The sequence below is a fragment of the Dunckerocampus dactyliophorus genome, chromosome 12 (assembly GCF_027744805.1).
Source record: "Dunckerocampus dactyliophorus isolate RoL2022-P2 chromosome 12, RoL_Ddac_1.1, whole genome shotgun sequence".
NCBI classification, from domain to species: Eukaryota; Metazoa; Chordata; class Actinopteri; order Syngnathiformes; family Syngnathidae; genus Dunckerocampus; species Dunckerocampus dactyliophorus.
In genome coordinates, this window is record NC_072830.1 from 30,488,733 (window position 1) to 30,511,395 (window position 22,663).

The 22,663-nt window shown below is 42.1% G+C and overlaps 1 protein-coding gene across 2 annotated transcripts in view; it reads right to left on the bottom strand.

Moving 5' to 3' along the window:
* LOC129190764 (cell adhesion molecule DSCAM-like) overlaps nt 1-22,663 on the bottom strand; it is a 130,130-nt gene that overhangs the window by 41,291 nt on the left and 66,176 nt on the right. For both annotated transcript variants that reach the window (XM_054793278.1, XM_054793276.1), the window contains exons 4-5: nt 2,488-2,634; nt 1,093-1,371 (exon numbers count right to left, since the gene is read on the bottom strand). In XM_054793278.1, the coding sequence (XP_054649253.1) occupies nt 1,093-1,371; nt 2,488-2,634 (426 nt within the window). The remainder of the gene's footprint in view (nt 1-1,092; nt 1,372-2,487; nt 2,635-22,663) is intronic.

Below are 22,663 nucleotides of genomic sequence, written 5' to 3' on the forward strand. Positions count from 1 at the left end.
TAAAATATTGCATGTCCTCATCCACTGTAGCCAGAGAGAGAGGTAGATATACTTAAGGGAAGAAGATGTAATATTCATACGCTCGTGGAAACATCTCAATGTGTTTGTAGGTAGAAAAAGAACAAAGAAAAAATGCACAAGCAGCATTAAGGAAGAAGAAAAAATCGAAGGCTTAAAAATGTACCCACAACAGCAAATGAAAAAAACACAATCTGCAGTTTATGTAACTGCAGAGAGTACCAGGCATTTAATAGATGCAAGGCAAATGCATTTTTACAATCCTATTTAATGATATATTTGACATGTTTCCACAATGCTGATGATGAATTACCATTGTTTATTATTATTAGTGATATTTATGATTATGAAAATGGACTATAGATTGTGTGTGTATTATAACGTCATTGTTTATGGTGGTTTATAGTTGCAGCAGGGGGGCTGTGGCAATATGTATGTATGTACTTTATTTATCCCACAGCGGGGAAATTAACTTGTTACAGCAGCAAGCAAGCAAGATACGCAAGTAAAGAGTACAGTGTAAAGAATACATAGTGACTACAACATGGTTCAGGTGGTGCAGGTGTTGTAGAGCCTGACAGCGGTCGGTATGAAGGACCTGCGGAACCTCTCCTTCTTACACCGTGGGTGTAACAGGCTGCTGCTGAAGGAGCTGCCCAGGGAAACAACAGTGTCATGTAGTACTCACTGACCAATGTAGTCCTTCACGTGGACTACGCATTTAATTGAGGCGCGGCATGTATTTGAGGAATGAAACAGTTGACTTACTGTAAATAAAATGTTCTGGTGGCTTTAAAAGTTCAAATAAACACATAGAGCTCATTGAAATGACGATGATGGCGTATAGCAGCTATGCGGGGTATAGAAAAGTGCCATTTTGTCTAAAAGAATTGTCATGAAAGAAATCATGACCAATAGTAAACTATTCTAACATGTTGTGCTTTCAACAGCAACAATACATTTCTATGATTCCATGTTTCATCTGGATGCCCGTATGGGCATCCCTAGCAAATATGTTAAACAACTATTATGGTTGGTTGAACTTTTAAAGAGGATGAATAAAAGAACACTCACGTCTGACATGGAGGTGCCCCATGACCTCGGCATTGCCATAGCTGTTCCACACCTCGCAAACGTACGTTCCAGAGTCACTGGGCTGCGTGCTCTCGATCAGCAAACCCATGATGGTCTGGCGGAAGCGGCTGTCGGGCTCCAGCGGGCTGTTATCTTTGAGCCAACGGTACTTGGGGAACGGGTAGCCCGACGCCTTGCAGGGCAGCTCCACCCGGTGATTAATCATGACCTCGCGGTGGTCGAAGCCGTCCAAGATGCCGGGCTCGGCATTGGTGGGGTCTTGGAAGGGACAGAGAGGATTGAGTGTTGATTAGCGGTGAGTGTGCCAGTATGATCCAATATTGATTGTGTGGGTAAAGAGTCACATGTATAAACTGCATGTTTTCAACAACATCTTAGCACCTTACTCATTTCCATTTATGCATGCATCATGTCGATCTCCAGCCAGGACAAGGTGTTCAGTGGTGGAATGCAGTTGAAATACATGAGATCATATACAAGCCTAAAAGCTCAATTGTCTTTTTGGACAAAAAACTACGTTTGGGAGTGGATGAAATGTCAAAACACACAGAAAAGGGAGTCTTTTTGGAAATCCTGAGTCCTCCTGAGTTTCAGCTTGCATATTAAGCCAAGGACACTTTGTCCCCTTTACGGTAGATGTTAGCAGCAGGATTACACCACAGCTACAAGCTAGTTTTCTCAGGACTTGCAAGGGAGGAAGAAAGGACGGAAAACAGAGGAAATCCACATGAACAAATCTGGTCAACAGCAGGTCAAATTTATATTCTTGTTTATATGTTTCGGGGTGTGGTTCTTGTTGAAAAGAAGACTACTGGTTTGTCTATTTAATCTATCAACGAGAACAGTGTAAGTCATTCAGTGAAAGATCGAGTGACATGTGATCCAAGACAAGCTAGAGAGCCAAGGTCCAAGCTCAATGTGAAATGAAACGCTAGTATCTCAAAACACGCACCTCCCTTCCTCCTTAAACCTTACATGTTGAGCAGCGAGCAATGGGGAGCAGACAAGAGCTCATCGGCGCCATCTTGTCTGAGTAACCCAAGGTCAAAATGGGGTAGCTGCGTTCACCGTTAAACGACGCATTCCGTTCATTTCCATGCTAATTGTCAGCGCGATGCTTGGCTTGCGTGTGTGTCATGCTACACTGGCACATGTCATTGCAAGCTGGGAGGATGTACATACAGTATCCTAGCAGGCCGCTACATTCTACTTTTAGACAAGAAAATCAAATATCTAAACAACATTTTTTTCAAAATAAGGTTTCTGGTGTATTTTTATGATAAAAACTGTTATAAAACGCTTCAAGTAAATGCGGTGAAACATCATTTTGGTATTTTTTTCCCAAAGATCAATGCAACTCCTTCTAATACTGACCTGAGACGATGAGACGGGCACTGTTGCTCTGTCGAGTCTCACCGGTGTAGCGGTGGCGTGTGGTGCAGCGATAGTTATTCAGCCCATCCTCAGGCAGGACGTCCAGAATGTACAAGGCTCCTGTGGATGTGATGAGATGTCTTTGTCCTGCAACACAAACAAACATGCTGGTCACATTTGGTGCATGGAGAAAAAAAGCAGGGATATTCAACAGGAAAACTCGGGAGAGACTAACATTTTTGCAGCAGATTCCTAAAAACAGCAGAGCACTCTTGTCACATAAAGAATCTTTGATTGGTGTTTTTTTTTTGCGTTAGGTCCTTAAAAACAGCAGGGCGTATAGAGGATCTTTGAATAGTGTTTTTGCAGCAGGTCCTTTAAAACAGCAAAGCGCTCCTGTCTAATAGATGATCTATGAGTAGTCAGTTTTGGGGATTTTTTTTTGTTTTGTGCTGTGTGTCCTTCAAGTCAGCAGACTCCTTTCACATAGAAGATAGTGAGGACTAGTTTTTGCAGTAGGTTCACTCCTGTCATTTCCAGGAGTGTTGTGCACGTACTTGTGCACGTATTGAAGAAGCACTACTGTACATTGTTGTGTACATGTCATTTCAGCAATGATACTGAATATCATGTGCCATTAAAGGGGTAGTTTGGATTTTTCATGAAGATGGATGACTTCCCCATCAGCTGTGTGGTACCCCCCCCCCCCCCCCAATTGGTCCCGTGAGTCCAGTTCTGGTGGGATTTCCGTGACGAGGAACGTACTTCCGCTTAGTTGCTGGGGCCATTTAAGTGAAGAGTTTGGCTTCTCAAAACAAGGTGCGTTGAAAAGAGTACATTTGCATCACAAAAATGCCTCCTCGAAAAAATCTGACCTCACAAAATGCTCGGCGTTGTATTTGTGTGTCGCCTGCGCATTCCTGTGAAAGTGATGAAGACGTTCGCATCTTCGTGCGCTGTGGGACACATGCGTAAACAAGATGGCCGTCGTGGAAGAGGAGTGGCATTGCCGCCAGCGTCTTCATCACATACACAAGAATGCACAGGCGATACGGCGGGAGACAAATATAACGCTCCTGGACTCACGGGACCAATTGGGGGGGGAATTCCCTGTAGAACAACTTCATGTCAAAACATCCCAACGATCCCTTTAGAACCACATGAAATGACCTGGCCGGGCTTGGTTCTGACATGTTGTGATCTGTTCTTTCTGCCATGACTTCTTCATTTGCGTGGAACAGCAGCTTGAATGTTTATTGTTCTTGTGCCTTTTGAGCAAAAAGGCTTTCCAAATAGGTGCTTTGAGATCACATGCAAAATACATGCAATGCAAGCAGTTGCACAGGGCGGGGGAAGGGGGTGGGGGGGGTGGGGCTCTTTTCTGTGTGGCTTAACAAATTAGATGCCACCTCCCTAAGGTCACATAATGTCATCCCCTTTCTACGGGGACACGGACGTGGCATGCACGGCTGTGTTGCTGCACTGCTTCTTGTCATGTGCAACACCAACAAAGTCCAAACCAATTAGCAATAAAATGTTAATAAGAAACATTCAAATCCAGAGTAATTACATCATTCAAATATATATATATATATATATATATATATATATATATATATATATATATATATATATATATATATATATATGTATACACATATACATATATATATATACACATATATATATATATATATATATATATATACATATATATATATATATATATATATATAGGGGAATATATATATATTCCCCTTGTGGTTCATTTGCATAAAAGCAGTGCTTCATAAGCTTGCATTTATTCCTATTAGACTTGCACAAGGAAAACAGACCTTGTGGGGTGAAGCAAACAGGGGGAGAATAAAGAGCAAAGTGGTCGAGGCGAAGGAACGGCGGAGCTATTGTAAGCACTGACCTAGATAGAAGCGACAACGGATCCCCTGGATTGGATGTCCTGAAGGGCTTTTACTGGTTTACATGCTGTGGAATAGCCGAGCAGCAAGTGAAATTTATGAAGGTGGAGGGGAGGTAGGGGTGGGACCGTGCGTGTGTGTGTGTGTGTGTGTGCGTGCGTGTGTGTGTGTGTGTGTGTGTGTGTGTGTGTGAGGAGGCGCCGGCAGACATGTGTGCATGTGAGCACGTGAGACAACGGTGGGAGGACATCTTCTCAGGGCATGAGGAGGAGGGCGGGGGCAAATATAAAAGCAAAAACACAACAAAACAGCTTTCATTGGAATTCCACACAGCAGCTCCAATGTTTACATCTTTAACGATATGTGACTAAAGTTAGTTAATAAAGGAGAAGTCCACACGAACATGCCCCTTTGCTCACAATGTGTCAGCCAAAACAATACGCTAGCATCTCTTCCCAGGCCGTCCACTCCACACCCCTCCTCTCCCTCTCCTCCCTCCTGGCTTCTTCCATTTTGATTCTGTACTGGTCCTCTGAAATCTCACAGTGGAATCCATCTTGAGAGAGACAACATTGTGTTTTCGCTGCAGCCGCCGCTGCCGCAGCTGCTGCTGTTGCAAGCCGCCGCAATTTTCTCCTCAAGCACCTCCATGCACGCAGACGTCACAGCTCGGCTTGTGTGCTTGGACGCAATGAAGCCGAGGCCAACAAAGTTGCGTATTTAACATCGCCTCCATCGTCGCTGCACACAAAAGTGCCACGTAGCATCGTGTGTGTCCTGCCGAACAGCCAACACGGTGACTCAAGCCATACAGCAACAATAGCGGATATCTGGAAACCGAAATCTTTCTAAATCTTCAGGACTTTACAGTCCACCACAATGGAGTTCTGCTTTCAGTTGTTAGTGTTCTCAACATGACAGCACAAAGCATCCAGAAATGCTCAGCTCTGCTCTCCTCCGTCCTTCTGTGTGAGACAATGGCACTCTGGAAAAGTATATTTTACAAGATTTTCATGAAATGTAAGCTGGTAAAAAAAAAGCAGAACATAAAAATATCCAACAAATTCAAGAGAGCATTTTGTTTTATATTAGAGTGGTGCCTCACTTTTCAAGATTCACTTCCTTGTTTTTCTTAGCATGTAATGTCAACCCAATGAAGGCCGTCATAAGAAAATAGCCGTGTATGAAAACCGAGGTTCCACTGTATTTGAGTTCCGTCATGTCCTGCAATATGTCACAAAAGCGGCCAATCCAGTCCTAACTTTATGCTTATGTTGTTTACTGGGCAGCCTTTGGTCCCATGATAAAAACACGCATCTGGATGCTAAGCCAACCGCATTTTTTGGTCCCGAACCACAGATACGCAGTCCGCTCCGAATGAGTTTGTATACATTGTACGTTTCCCCCCTTTGGTGCGGTTTCTGCTCACCCGGTAGAAATATCAGGATAAGTGGAGCAAAGTGTGCTATCTCTTCTCCTGCTGCTTGCAGGAAGAGCAGAAACAGGAAGACGGTTGGGCTCGTGAGTCAAACAATGCTCATAAATTGCTTGGAAAAATGTGTTTCTAGAAACAACAACCTAGCAGGCTACAATACACAAACAAACAGCATCGTGTTTTAAGTACAGTCACCCCTCGTTTATCAAAGTGGATCGGTTCCAGACCTCATTAGTGAATTTCCGTGAAGTAGAATTCCTTTTTTATGAATGGAATATTTTTGTAGAGCATAGAAAACCTGTTTACAACCTTCTAAAAACACACTTTTTAACGTTACTAGAGCCCGGTAGAGATGAAATAACACCCTGCAGGCACCTCTACACTTTAGCCAATATAGTAGATGTATAAGACAGAAATAAGACATAACACAGACTCTCACACACACGCGTCTTTAATCTGATACGCTTGTGTAGTAATAATACTTACTAATAGTAATAATACTTACTACGTTATAATTACACACACACAGTTCCATTTTTATGCTTAAAAATGCCCAAAATACATCAAATTTGCTTGAATATGCATATTTTTGAATAATTGAACCAGCAAGGCTCCACGATATGATTTTTTAAACGGATATATTTGGAAAAACTGCAAAAGACTGAAGTGTAATTTTAAGAGGACTGCTTGAGCGTGAATGATAAAAGCGTGTTTGGTGAGCCCCTACTTTCATCTGTGGGTTCTAGTGGGTTCAGCAGAGACAGAGAAGATAAATGGGTCTATGGATGGTTCTGCAAGTCATTAACATTAAAAACAGTTATCCGCCTCCTGTATTCCGGGCCAATCTGCTGAAGGAAAATGAATCACCAAGCCAAACCTTTTTTCCGCTTAAAATGCGAAAAAGCGGACGTACTGCTGAAGCGGATTGGAATCTTTTTCACATTAAGCGGCGGAACTGTCCACTCCGTGTTGCAGTTCTCCTGATTCCTAAGTGGACGCCTGCCTCGACCCCCGTGAAGATGTGAGTGATGTGCTCTCACACTCATTCCTGTCTGCTCAGATTGGCGCCACGGTGCATGGTGAAGGAGCGCAGGGTGGGGGTTGCAGACGTTTGGATCGCGGCTTTAATCAAAGATGATTGAGGTCAGAACGGGGGAGTGAACCCTCCACCGGAAAGCTCCTGGGGGCACCGTGGCCACATGCAGAGAAACTTAACAATCTGTACATCAAACCATGACACATTTCCCATTCAAGTCAATTTTATTTGGAATCATTTGGTAAAACGCATCACAGGCAGGAAGGACCTCCAGTGTTAGTGCAGACCCGCCCACATGTATGAATTTGTCGTACTCAGCATGCGACTCTTGAATATGCTCGTACGCTTCACCGCACTCTGTTTTGTTGCATTTTGCTGGTTTCAGTTTCAAGGTCAGCCTCTACAGTACAGACAAATAAGTAGATATCATCACTTTTTCGGTAGGCCCTGCAAACATTTCTGTCCCCCAGCGGAGGCATGACAGAAAACAATTGAGAAACACCGGCCTAAAGTAAGGCAGACCAATGAGGAAGAAGAGCGGTTCACAAGTATTGATGAAAACGTATTAAGAGACAACCCATACAGCCGATAAAGGTGCCTTTCTCTGAAGGCACCTGCCGTGTGAATAGATCCCAGCAATGCTAGAGAATGACAGAGTAGCCATTGACACCACCGTGAAGAAGGCGTCCTTTGCTTCAGTGCAGCTTTTGGCATCCATGCTAAAATGCTAAGAGAGCCTCTGTGTCTTATTTATACTCTCTGTGTTCCTGTTTGGCTCATTCTACTTCCTCGCCTGCTTGCTTCTCTCTTAATCAGCTGGGCCAATACTTGCTTTTCATACCCTGTATCAGGTATGACATTTGCGGCCTGCAGTACTGGAGACTGCTGGTGTCATGGAACCACTTTCTTGATACTGAAAGTGCCCTCTCATTTATCATAAATTATTGCTGCATTGCAATCCATGCACAAAATGTCCAACTGCCACGAGACGAGCGATTCATATTTGATAAAGAACCCCAGCGAGTGAAGGATGTCAGTGTAAATAAATCATGAGACCCCTGCCCACATCTGATTTGTCCTGGTACCGGTCGCTTAGATTTGTCTGTGACAGTAATGGGATTACTTCAACTGCTGAGTGAGGACGTTTAAATGCTTTATGGCAGGGTTTTGGGTGCTTTAGTCAAATCTCTTTACTGTCAATTAAAGGTCCATTGAAGGGAGGGAAGATGCTCTTTTGAGTTTTAAAATGACCACAGATAAACAAGCCATTTTTATGGTAAATTAGCGCAGGCAAAGAGTTCAACAAGCGACCTTAAAGTGTGACGTGTACGTAGCATTTCTGGCAGACTTTAATCGCGGCGCACCGGGACAACGCCTTCATTTCCCACTAATGTGGAGCAGTTTGCTGAGCACATCACAAACACGCGCTCTTAGCACAAAAAGTGCTGAAAAGGAGAGTCCCGGTTAAAGAGTCGCGGGGTTGTTTATGTCTTGATGAGGTTAGCAATCCGGTAATCTCTGCTGAAGCCCAGCGCCATGAAACAGCGTGCTGCTAAGCAAGGCCGGGGCAGGACAATGAATGCCATTGCAATGATTAATTGCAACAATCAAATTAAGAAGGATAATGCGGAAGGGCAGCTATGTTATTTAATTATGTTTGGTCTGTTCTGAACATTGTTCCTAAATTCTGGAGGTCCATGAAGGCACCGTGAAAGTGTCTGGTGATTGGTGTAGAAAAGGGGTGGGAAACATTTTTAATCATCTCACAGCTATCATATTTTAATATGGTAAAAATGTGTAAAAAAATATATGTATGTTATAAGAATAACATAGTAGTCATCCGGCATGCTCCATTCCCTCGAGTCACCCAGCACAGGGCGCAACGCGCATGAACGTGCACATGCGCCACAAGTTCCCCCCGCTTACCTTATTTCATGTAGCTAGTGGTGGCAGGGGGAGCGAGTAAACGAGTTCACGGAGACGACTGGCCGTGAGCCATTCAGTTGAAAACGTGCGTTTTTTTGAACAACTCGTTCAATACTGGCACATTTCTAAGACGGACCTGCCCACTCGGTTTAGAGTGCAATTGGCTTCGCGCACCCCCAGCGCTAATTTCATTCTAATTATTTTAATTATTTCATTATTTGATATTTTACTGTATTTTACTTCTGAATGCCAGCACTGCTGCACCTGAGCAGCTCTAGAAATATCTCAGATGGATCCTGAAATGAGTCATTCAATCAAGTCTTCTATTTCCACAGAGAGGATGTGTGTGTGTGTGTGTGTGTGTGTGTGTGTGTGTGTGTGTGTGTGTGTGTGTGTGTGCGTAGCAGTCTGCCATCATAGCCTAATTACTGCAGCAGCTTAAGAACAGCAATTAGCACATTTGCGTCAGATGACAGTAATTTGCAAATTCCATTTAAGAGCCATTCGGTCTGCTCTCTACATGGAAGTGTGCACGTGTCGCAATCCATATGCATAAACATGCAAGTTGATGATGCTAACAAGTGTTGTTGGACTGAAGCCTGAAATGAAATTTCTGAAATCTTTTTTTTCCTTCCTCAAGAGACGTCATTTCTCTTCTTTCATGTGAGTGACATGTCAGCGTTTTTAATCGTCAGATGTAAGTGTCGTCAGTGTAAGAAGCAATGAAAACTGAATATGATAGAAAATAAAATGTCCCCGTCTTGTCCCTGCACTCCCCCCTCTGTTTTCTTCTCTCTTCTTCTCTATCCCCTCCTGCTCCGGTCCAGCTGCTCCAAATTTGCATAACAACAAAACATCAACGTTAAATAAATTCTGTATAACAGGAAGTGTATCTCACACTTTCACCTGGCAGTGCTTTGGACACCCCTGTCGTACATAATATGCAACACCCCGTGTTATCTTTCTTTCTGCATCCCAAAAACAGCCTGGTTGTGGAACTCCCTCCCACCAAGCTGTTTCCAGAGACCCCTAACAGGAAGTGTTTCAAGTCAGCTGTTAATGTGCATGTTTGGAACAATATTATTAGTGCATGAAATACAATATTATTAGTGAATGAAATACAATATTATTAGTGCATGAAATACAATATTATTAGTGAATGAAATACAATATTATTAGTGCATGAAATGCAATATTATTAGTGCATGAAATACAATATTATTAGTGCATGAAATACAATATTATTAGTGCATGAAATACAATATTATTAGTGAATGAAATACAATATTATTAGTGAATGAAATACAATATTATTAGTGCATGAAATGCAATATTATTAGTGCATGAAATACAATATTATTAGTGAATGAAATGCAATATTATTAGTGAATGAAATGCAATATTATTAGTGCATGAAATACAATATTATTAGTGAATGAAATACAATATTATTAGTGAATGAAAAACAATATTATTAGTGAATGAAATGCAATATTATTAGTGCATGAAATACAATATTATTAGTGAATGAAATACAATATTATTAGTGAATGAAATGCAATATTATTAGTGCATGAAATACAATATTTTTAGTGAATGAAATACAATATTATTAGTGCATGAAATACAATACAAATGGGCTTTTGTGTTGTTTATTTCATCTACAGTATTTGGCACCACCGGGCCTTGAATCTAAGAAACGTGTGCACGTTGTCATACACTGTACTGAAAGCATACCGTGCACCAGCCTACTCTTTGCTTTCTGATATCTGTGGATGGTGACTCCACCCTTTCTCACCCCCCACCTCCTACGCACGCTCGCATGCTGAGCGATAGACCTGAGGATGAGCGTGGACGGTCCGTCTGAGGCCGTGCTTTTTAATGGGGCTCTGTTCCCACTAATTATGCTGACACAATTTGATCAGCGCAGGGCTAAGTATCTTCATCTAAAAGGGGAGGGGGTGCAGTGGTGGTATTAACGCTGATGTAATAAGCACAATTTGTCACTATTAAGACGGAGGTGTTGACAGGCGCCGGTGTTGTCAGGGCAACTGATGGCTGCTGAACAGTGCGTGTATTCTTCCTGCCGCATCCGGCGAGCCGAGCTGTCAGCCCCCTCGATAATCGATGCCTACTCTCATAAACATACACAGCCTGAGTGTGGGGCGCCGTTGCAACATGTTGTAAATATATTACACACACACACACACACACACACACACACACACACACACGCACACACACACATGGATGAGATAGATAGAGAGCTAGCTAGCTCGATGGATAGATCATATATATTGTCTTGTTTATATTCCAGTTTACAGTGTAAGGTTGAAGACATAGCTTTGTTTTTAGTGGTGTTATTAATATCATGAACGTGGAAGCCACCGTTTGAGGAAATACAACAGCAGCAAGGTATTATTTATGTTATTCTTCACCTGGAGAGGGTACCGGACGTCTGTTCTTTGTACAAATGCTTCTGTCCCTCCAAATATTCAGTAGTATGGATATTTTAGCAATAAATATTGAGGGTTGCTTAAAACAATACATTGAGGCAATAAAAACATGTACTGTATCTTGATAATAATAATACAAATAACAACGACAATAATAATAATTTCGATTTTTTTAAATATGAAGTTTTGTTTCGACACACAGTGGAGGCCGCTGATTGAGGACATAACACCAAACTATTAGCAGGTACAGCCTTCTACAGTGGATAAAAGATAGCCAGAAGAAACAATATTGCACTGATGCTGTCCTTCCCTGCCCGACGTCAAGGAAAAAGAATGTTGCTGCGTTGTAATATTCGACATATTTTTTACACTCGCCCTTGTGTGACATCCCGCTGTCTGTCTGTTCTCACAAAGTTCTTACCTTTGAAATATTGATGACGTCCTTTGTGATTGTCGCAGCACTCCACTGTGCTCCACCTTTTGTTTGGGAAAACACGGTGAGAAAAAGTCTCTGCTTGCTGTGGCAACAATGGACGGCTTTTCTTTGTGTTTGGAAGAGTCTTTCAAAAAAGTGAAGAAAACACAACAGCCTCGGCATCCAGGAGCGCAATGAAGGCCTGTCAGGGTCAACCCGTGAGTCTCACATGCAGGATTTTGTCAATGCCCTTCCAGCAAAAGCATCATTTATTGGTGAGGCCCTACAGTGAAGGAGTCAAGTCCTGTCAAGTCAAGTCTGACGCACAGACACAGAAGCTTGTGACGGCTGACATTAACCAAAAAGGTCGCATGAATGCAGACTCCTTCCGGCCTCATAGCAGTCTTCCAGTCATGCCAGACAGGAAGTGATCCACTCCCAACAGCACAGGATCAGTGTGAGCCCGCCAGGAATGTGATGATGTTATCAAATAATGACACTAATGTGTTACTTCTTCCTCTGTGTAACATGCACATCCACATTTGCATGTTATGCTGTGTGTTCAATTTTAAACCATTGTCTTGGCAGGCATTTTCTGTATGTGTGTGTGCGTGTGTGTGTGTCTGTGCGTGGGGGTGTGCGTGCGTGTGTGTCTGTGTGTGTCTGTGCGTGTGTCTGTGCGTGTGTGTGCGTGTCTGTGCGTGTGTCTGTACGTGTGTGTGTGCGTGTGTGTGTGTCTGTGCGTGTGTCTGTGTGTGTGTGTGTGTGTGTGTCTTGGGGCCAAGTCAGCACTTACACACTGTGCTTTCCAGCTGACGTCAGGGGTGCGGGACCTACTGTACCAAGGCAATCCCACATCCAGCCTGATGATGATGGCTCGCTCTTTCCTTTCACGACAACACAGGCTCTCTCTCATGGCACCTCTGCCAGGTATTGTTTTGATTGCCTTGTGGGTTTATTAGCTAGTAGCATGACGGTATCATTGGAAGTGTGTTGTCCAAACCTGGAATGACTTGAAAAGTACTTTTACTAAGCCCTACTCGGGACACGCCATTAAACTTTTGGGTCTCACTTTACAAAAAGATACACCAAAATGCAGTAGTTACTGAGGAACTAATGAAGAACTAATGACTAAGGCACATAAGTTTAGACTAGTTACTGAAGTAGCAATAATGAAGAACTAATGAGGAACTAATGAGTAAACTAGTTACTGAGGAACTAATGAAGAACTAATGAGGAACTAATGAGCAGTGGTTAGGGTTAGGGTTAGGTAGGTTTGTTCCTCATGAACTGCTGTCATTTTGTGTCCCTTACTATAAAGTGTTACCGACGTTTCCTTTCAACTGGGTATCAAATGAATATGCACACTTAAATCACAGCAATAAAGCTTCAAAGTTCAACCACTGAAACGGAAGGATCCCAACATCCGGCTGAAATGCTTACAGTATCTATCAGCGCTCATGTAAAACTTTTATCAAAATGTGGCCATGCAATGCAGAGAGAGGAATTTCTATTCATCATTTTGGGCCATCAACTACTTCCTTCTTGTCAGAGCACATGTTACTCTGCACAAAGTGCTCCGCCAAATAAACCTCCTCATGAGCTTTACTTCATTTCTGTAAACGGTGGCGGAGGTCTGTGTTCTCCTGAGTGCTTTTCTAGTTCTTCTTGTGCACCTTCATTTCAGGCTTCTTGTCATTCGCTGCCAGCTTCCTTCTCTCGTCTTCTGCCTGCATCTGTCTCCATCCCTCCTCGCTCCCTCGTCCGTCCCTTCCTCTCTCCTTCCTCCCCATCTCAAAGTGAACACTACCTCTCCTTGTCCACGAGCGCCTACCCGGCACAAAGACTGTCCTCTGTGCTCTATCTAGTGTTAGTAGAGCTCCAGCGGGCACGCCTCTCAGTATGCGTGGCAGCCGCGTGGCCCGACAATGGCTCATTTCAACCTCGATTTCCCCCGAAATGAATGGGAACCCCCCGCCACACCAGCGCATGTGGTGTGCCTTTTAATTGGCCTGAGTTAGATTCAAACCATTAAACCACTGATGTCGACACATCTCCGCTAAACCTACACAACACATACACACACAGACACACACACACACACACACACACACACATGCTATTTCTCTTGCAGCTGTTACGTTTGGTTGCTGCTGTCGAAAGCTTGACCCCCGGTATGCAGAGAAGAGGCGGTGGCGTGCAAACAAAAATTCTTTAATTGCACAGGTGCAGGAACTCACAAAAGAACAGGAACAAAACCAAAAGCGACAGAGGAAAAACAAGGCGATGGGAATATAAACGGGTAAGTCAAGTGTAGGCATCAGCTCCGGTGAGGAAACGAGGAACATCGACGATATCACCAATGAAGGCGCTGGCCTTTTAACCGCCACAAATGTTAATTGACCGCATCTGGCGGCCACCAGGCGTGAAACGGCTGCCTCTTCCTCCCCAAAGAAGGCACAGCCCGCCAAAATAAGAGCGCAGGACAGGGGACACTCGCTCCTGTTCTGCAGAACGTCACAGCAGCCTCATCTCTGGGCCCTGTCCAAGAACAGACATCATGAATATTCGGCACCCCCACTGGCACTGTATTTGTTTACCGAATAGACACCTGACGTTCCTGTCCCTCACTTTTAATGTACGACCGAACCAACAAGTCTAGTTACGATTAAATGTACCGTTGCATCCCTGATATTTACCAAAAAAATGCTTTCATTTATTTCAATTTGATATTTATGTACTGCACTGGAGTTCCCAATTAGGACACCTCATGGGTGTAAATGACATAATGAGCTTTGTAGAGTCCCCTTTGGGTTGTAGTCAAAATGCTTTGGGGGACATGCAAGCATTGTGAGCATTCCCTCTTTCTTTTGGAATTATTCCACAAATAATCAATGATTTATGGATCAGGGTTAGGGTTAGGGTTAGGGTTAACCCTAACCCTGCGTGGAATGTGGGAGGTACTCCAGTTTCCTCCCACATTCCAAAAACATGCATATTAGGTTAATTGGCAACTCTAAATAGTCCATAGGTATGAATGTGAGTGTGAATGGTTGTTTGTCTATATGTGCCCTGCCATTGGCTGGCCACCAGTCCAGGGTGTACCCCGCCTCTCGCCTGAAGTCAGCTGGGATAGGCTTCAGCATACCCCCACGACCCTAATGGGGAGAAGCGGCATAGAAAATGGATGCATGAATGGATGACCCCTAAAGGGTGTGTACCAAATTTTGTGGTGATTCCTCAAAACATTTACATTTTCAGTGAAAGTTTCTTGTGAACTGTGTGAGAAATGTTATGTCAATTTGACTGACAGAGGAAAACTTTGGGGTTTTGTAACAGCGCCACCATGTGGTGTATTTATCAGAAAACTAGTAGCACAGGCAACACAGTAGTGGTGCGTGTTTTGACCGATTTTCACCGTTTTGTGCACAGCGGTTCAAAAGTAGAAGAGTTAGCAAGCTTGCCAGCTTTTTGGGGTCATTTGGATGTGTTTGTTCCAACTTAGGCTAAACTCATAGATTTCAGCTTAAAACGTTCAGCTGTGTAAGTCATTTGGAGATGGTGTCACCATTTATTGAGAACCCAGTGGACTTCCCTGATGAAATGCTTTATAAGAGATACCGATTTTTAGCCGAGACAATACGCTACATTTGCTCACTTTTTGAGCCCTGCACCGGGAATGACATGCACTACCAGTCCTATCAACATCTATCCATCAACAAAACACTTCTTTGTTCTCACAAAAAGGAAAACATTGTCACATAGGAAAAAGATCACCACAACACATGCCAACACGGCCACCTTGTGGTCACAACAAGATACAGCATTTTATTATTTCGAGCAGTCATATTTGCAAACACTATTTAAAAGATGAAAAAAGAGTTGTTGCTCCAATTCATTTATTTTTCTGGTCACACTTTACAATAAGGTACACAAAAATACAGTAGTTATTGAGGAACTAATGCAGAACTAATGAAGAACTAATGCGGAACTAATGACTAAGGCACATACATTTAGACTAGTTTCTGAGGAACTAATGAAGAACTACTGAGGAACTAATGACTAAGGCACATACATTTAGACTAGTTGCTGACTAACTAATGAAGCACTAATGAGGAACTAATGACCAAGGCACATACATTTAAACTAGTTGCTGAGGAACTAATGAAGAACTAATGAGGAACTAATGACCAAGGAACATACATTTAGACTAGTTGCTGAGGAACTAATGAAGAACTAATGAGGAACTAATGACTAAGGCACATACATTTAAACTAGTTGCTGAGGAACTAATGAAGAACTAATGAAGAACTAATGACTAAGGCACATTCATTTAGACTAGTTGCTGACTAACTAATGAAGCACTAATGAGGAACTAATGACTAAGGCACATACATTTAAATTAGTTGCTGAGGAACTAATGAAGAACTAATGGGGAACTAATGACTAAGGCACATACATTTAGACTAGTTGCTGAGGAACTAATGAAGAACTACTGAGGAACTAATGACTAAGGCACATGCATTTAGATTAGTTGCTGACTAACTAATGAAGAACTAATGAGGAACTAATGACTAAGGCACATACATTTAAACTAGTTGCTGAGGAACTAATGAAGAACTAATGAGGAACTAATGACTAAGGCACATACATTTAGACTAATTGTTGAGGAACTAATGAAGAACTAATGAGGAACTACTGACTAAGGCACATACATTTAGACTAATTGCTGAGGAACTAATGAAGAACTAATGAGGAACTACTGACTAAGGCACATACATTTAGACTAATTGCTGAGGAACTAATGAAGAACTAATGAGGAACTAATGAGTAGTGGTTAGGGTTAGGTAGGTTCGTTCTTCAACAACTACTGTAATTTAGTGTACCTTATTGCCAAGTGTTTTTTACATTTTTTGTTGATATGTCCGAGTACCCAACAAATTATGAAGACGTCCCAAAAGAGACTGTACTTCCTGAGAAGACTGAGGAAATTTGGCATGTCCACCACAATCCTGAGTTGCTTCTACAGATGCACTATGGAAAGTGTCCTTACCGCCTCCATCACTGTTTGGTACGGTAACGGTACAACACGTGATAGGAAGGCACTCCAGCGGGTGATCAAGACCTCACAGAACATTGTTGGGGCAGCCCTCCCCTCACTGCAAGACATTTATAAATCTAGAGTCCTACGAAGAACACACAACCTCATCAAGGACAGCACACATCCACAACACTCATTATTCACACTCCTACCGTCAGGCAGACGCTACAGGAGTTTGAAGTCCAGGACCACAAGGCTGGCAAACAGCTTTTACCCACAGGCCATCAGGCTTCTCAACAAAGCACTAACACACGCCGCACGCAACACACACACATAGCACTTTATTATTTATTTATTTATTTGTATTAATGTCTCTTATGTTGTTGTTGTGTTGTTGCTTAATTTAGTATTTATGTTTCTGATGTTCTTATTCATTGTCTTGTGTTTTTCTTTCTTTCTTTTTTGGGAGAATGAACAGAACAAGAATTTCATTGCATAGCAGAACCACCAGTTTTACTGTGCATATGACAATAAAACTCTTGAATCTTGAATCTTGAATCTTGAATCTTGAGTTGTGCCATATGGAGAGTATTGCAAAGGAAGTGACTCGTAGGGTATAGTTTAATAATCAGTGTTAACTTGCGCATTTACACGCTCAGCATTATTCTGCCAGCGGTCCTCCCGCGCTCTACTTGCGGCGACAGTGTCACTTTTGGCAGTACTAATCTTTTTGAACTCCTCATCACGCTCCATCATGATTACTTGCTCATCTTGTGTAAAACACACTGGCTGGGATCGCTTGGTTTTTAAGCGTAAATAGAATAATATGACATCAAACGCCCCCTTTTATGTGAACGCACATTGAGTACAAAGCCGAGAAACCGGACTTGACAAAGTTATTTCATGAGCACAGTTGCAGTAACATTTAACTTTGTTTGGGGAACTTTGGTTTTGTTGTGCTGCATGTTGAGCACAAAGCCCAGTCATGTTGAGCCACTTTCGCAGTGTAGCACCAAGATGAACTACGGCCTGGAACTGTGCCCGTGGGTTGTCTTGACAAATGTTCATCTTTTGTGTACAGCAGATCAGTAGTAGAAGCGTTAGCTTAGACATACAAAAACATGCAGGCAGTATAGTACCTCCTGGATTGGCTCTATTTACAATGTGCGGTGGTACTTGATAAAGGGTCCAGTGAATATTAGGTAAAGGCATATTCATCACATTGATTTTAGCTGCAAACATGTTATCCAAATAATACAATATTCAAACTATTGCTGTCCAAAATGGCGTTTTCACAGACTAATCCAATCAAAACAAAAGAAGTCTTTAGACTTAAAGGAGAATAAGACCTACCAGCTGCATACGGGTCCGTGCCCAAGGCATCGGCTTCAAACTGTCATCCAATCAGAGCAAAGGCACAGACAGAAAAGCAGGTGCGTTTCATCTCCCTCAAAAAACAAGCAAAGAAGGCCGGCCGAGCTTTGCTGTTCCAACTGTCCTTTGAACAATTTCACGATCCCGGTCCAAATTGGCAATCGCCCTCCAGATGTTGTCAGAGATGAGGCAGCGGTGCTCCACTCCACAAAAATAATTACTCAAGCAGCTCCAGCGCTTTTCAACCACTTTACACTAACTGCTTTGATCTCCGCCCGTCGTGACACATCCACATCTTGTCTTTGTTTCAGTCCTTGGCGCGCTTCACTTAGCATTCACAGACAAGTTGTAGCATGGGAGCTACAGGCACTCAAGAACATTTACTGTAAGCATAAAGTCAGGACTTGATTGCCAGCTTTTGTGACATATTACAAGACAAAAAGTAAATATTGCCAACCAATGCTGGGTGGAATAAGCAGTGGAATATTTTCATATTCTGCTGTATTTGCCATCTTCTGTAATATACTTTTGACGAGCGCGGTTGTCACATACACAGCGGGAGAGAGCGAGCAGAGAGACAATACTTCCAACGCATTTTCTCTTACATATTTTTCATTTCTTTTTGCTGTCATTTTAACACTGGTCTACGTCATTTGGTCGAAGCGCACTGGAGTTTGAATGACCGTGTTCACACTTAACCAAAACGAGTAAATGTACCAGAGTTGGTTTCAACCGAACCGAACATGATAAGAATGTTCTCTCCATGCTTTGCCCTAGTTGGACCCAGATCACCCAGCATCTATTCGCGTGGCTAACCTCAGCTACACTCGTTTTCCTCATTTAACTTGTTAGTGCGTAGCGGTAGCTGCAGAATCAATTACAGCGCAACGTCAGCTTGCATCTCAGTGTCGTTACCCGCCTTAAAGTATATTAGGAGAGTTTGTGATTGTGATTGTGATTATAGCAGCTGCTGTATCATGTCTAAGCTTTGGTCAGGTTCAAAGGTTACGTTTATGCTTTGCATTTAACTCATGCAGAGTTGTATTGAAAAAAATATTAAGTCCATCCATCCATCCATTTTCTATACCGCTTCTTCCTCATTAGGGTCGCGGGGGCATGCTGGAGCCTATCCCAGCTGACTTCGGGCGACAGGCGGGGTACACCCTGGACTGGTCGCCAGCCAATCGCAGGGCACATATAGACAAACAACCATTCACACTCACATTCATACCTATGGACAATTTAGAGTCACCAATTAACCTCACCTGCATGTTTTTGGAATGTGGGAGGAAGCCGGAGTACCCGGAGAAAACCCACGCGCACACGGGGAGAACATGCAAACTCCACACAGAAATGCCCAAGGGAGAATCGAACCCAGGTCTTCCCGATCTCCAAGCTGTTACTGTGTTGGCCAATGTGCTAACCACTAGACCACCGTGCAGCAAATATTATTATTATTATTCAATATTAATAACAGATTACAAGACAAATATAAATCTATACATATATAAATTGCTGCCAAACTCTCAAGTGAGTCAAAGTCAGAGCTTTTCTTGCTGTCACTCACATACATCAGTGATCCAGAGAAATGCAAGCTTGATTTTCTCTTTTTTTTGTCGTAAAATATTGTATTGTGAGGGGTGTGAGGTATTTGTCTTGCCTATACTTCCAGAAGATGTAGTTTGACTTTTCTCATCAACATCTTGCAAAAATAACTAAACGCAAAGCAAAAAAGCATCCTACTGTTGAATGACTGACGTCTATGTTGTCCCATGATGCATCAACAGCAAACACCAAAACCAAAAAGTCATGTAGTTGTTTCGTGGCATGTGTGTCACCATCAGACGCACACACAGCGCTGTTATTTCACAATGCCTGCGTTTCCCCTGCCTTCCATCCACCTCACCTTGGAGTGCTTTATTCTTCTCTGTAGCCATTGTTTGTTCCCTCCTCTGCCCCCATTTCAGTCCTGTTACTCCCCCACCTCCACACCTCCTGTCATCTCCCCCTGGCCTCCACCGGCTCCACCCTGCTAGACAGCAGCACATCACATCAGCAGCCGTATAGGAGGAAGCACAACATCCTCCTCCTCATTTTCATCTTCCTTCCATCACAGTCTTCCCTCCCGCGCCTCCTGCCTCATGTGAACACGCAGATGCAAGCCTGTCATTATTGTCAGACTCATGACACAAATTACCTCTTTTTCAACGCTAATGGAAGCCATTTATGTGTCAGCCAAACGCGCTACTACACACGCTTCATCCTGCAGAAAAATACTTCCTACTCTACTCAAGTTTGTGTGGTATTGCTAGTATTCATACCAGATTCTACCACCATTGTGTTGTTTATTTATTGTTTCATTTCAGTGAATGTGGAAAACATTATCTTTGCACTCGGGATGACTTCATTTCCTTAATCGACTCTTCGGAAAATGAATGAGTAATTACTAGGACAATTGTTCTCTAAATGTTCTGAACTCCTGTTTCCACGCTAGTGTTATGTATAGTTTACAGTAAAGGATCCCAAAGCCGATGTTGTTCTCTTTAGACGGCAAACTAGTGGAGACTGAATCAACAGTGCTTATGGTTGCTGCCAAGTATTGCACTTTTTGCCTGAGTTGCATAAGGACGCAATTCATTAATGTCACACAACTGACTAACTGGTTGTGTTTGCAGTACATGGTGATTGATTAATAAATGATAGGAATGAAATATTAGCATCAATCATTCAACTTTTCTAAAATAAGATTAGCACATTTTTATTATCATAAATTACAAAAACATTGGAAATTGCAGGAGGTCATTACACAATATAACGGTCTTACTCAAACTCATCACACAGCAACTTAACATTCAAAAGGTACCTATGAAATATACAAACATGTACCAATACGAGTTTAAAATGAAAAAAAACAATTCTTAAAATTTTCACATAATGCATTGCGTCTGAGCAAAGCATTTCATTTCAAGCGGCATAGAAAATGGATGAATGGATGGATGGTGCTGCAATGCTACTTCTGTCCACCAGAGAGAACAAGTGGAGCCCAGAGGGAGGGCGATGCTATTGCAGCGTCCTGGCAGGCCCCAATGAATGCTTTGCTCAGGCGCAATGCATTATGGGAGAGTCATATTTTTTCCATTTTAAACTTGTTTTAGTACATGTTATATATTATACATATATTATACATGTATATTATACATGTTATATATTAGTACATGTTGTATATTTTTGTTAACCTTTTGTATATTTTTGTTACCTTTTGAGTGTTAAGTAGTTGTGTGATGAGTTTAGTGTTCTTTGTATGATGGCACCGTGAGTCAGACTGTTTTATTGAGCGGCACAGTATTTAAATGATTAGTAGAAGTTCTGAAGTAAAGGAGCTGTCACGTGATTACAACCTAACCATAAATTAGCTGCACCAGTGTATAAGCCGCAGGGTTCAAAGTTTAAGAAAAAAGTAAAACTATACGGCCTCATTTATATAAAAGACACCTTATTTAGACTTTTTAAGCACCAAAAAACAAGTAATTCTACCACTGCTTTATGAAATTAGGCCTATTTTTTTTATGATTTTTGCATATACAGTATTGTGACATTTTATTTTATTCGCTTTGTTATTGATTTTTACAGAAATGAACTGCCAGAAATTCAGCTTGAGTTAGAGTAGTAAGTAAGTAGTAAGTTTGTTTTTGTCATCTTGGTAGTTGGAAAGTCAAAATCTGTATTTTTTAATCCGTGTAATATAAATCTTTGTAATCACGAAAACAAAAGTGGTTTGGATTTGTATTACTAATGCTGTGATTGTTGTTTCATAGACATATTGTGTAAAAAAATGTTTTTTACAAGAAGACTGCAGCACTCCCTGGGGTGTTTGGTGGAGCTGGTCTCATCATGTATTATTTAATGTTTGAGAGCATCATTCGGGTCAACGATTGGCTGAGCTTTGTCAGGAAATTGGATTGGAAGGAGCACAGACCTAACAAACACATAAGAAAATAAATGAAACAAATATTATCCTTATTAATGCAAAGTAAGTGGAGTGGATTAAAATACAATTTGTGTTGCATGCGTACGATTAGGGATATTTCATGTTTCTCACTTAAGCACCATAAATTAAACATTCAACTGAATAATTACTGCACAGATGTACCGTAAAGCCTGTTTGGATTTAGATTCTTAAGATTCAAGGTTGCACTTTAATGCTACAAAGGTGCGCCTACACATGAATGCAACAATGCAATGGCTGTAGAGAAAACAAACATGGCTTAGACGGAATGTTGTTCAAAAGAGCAGCAGCATCTTCAAAGCTATTGCCCTTTCCAAATTCACTTTTATCCTCTGCTAACTTCCAGGCAAGGCTGTGCGTGTGTGCATGGTTTATGCATTTCTCTCCAACTTGAAGGGCTATGCGGTAGAAAGAACAGGTAGAAGACGCTGGCTACAGTATCCTGCTGTCATGATGGAGGCTGCAAGAAACCTTCATATAACGCAATCTGATAAGATTTGATTCATTACGGTCGTGGTAACAGTTTATTTGCTTTGAACATGCTTTGTAAGTTAGTAAACATCACATGCTT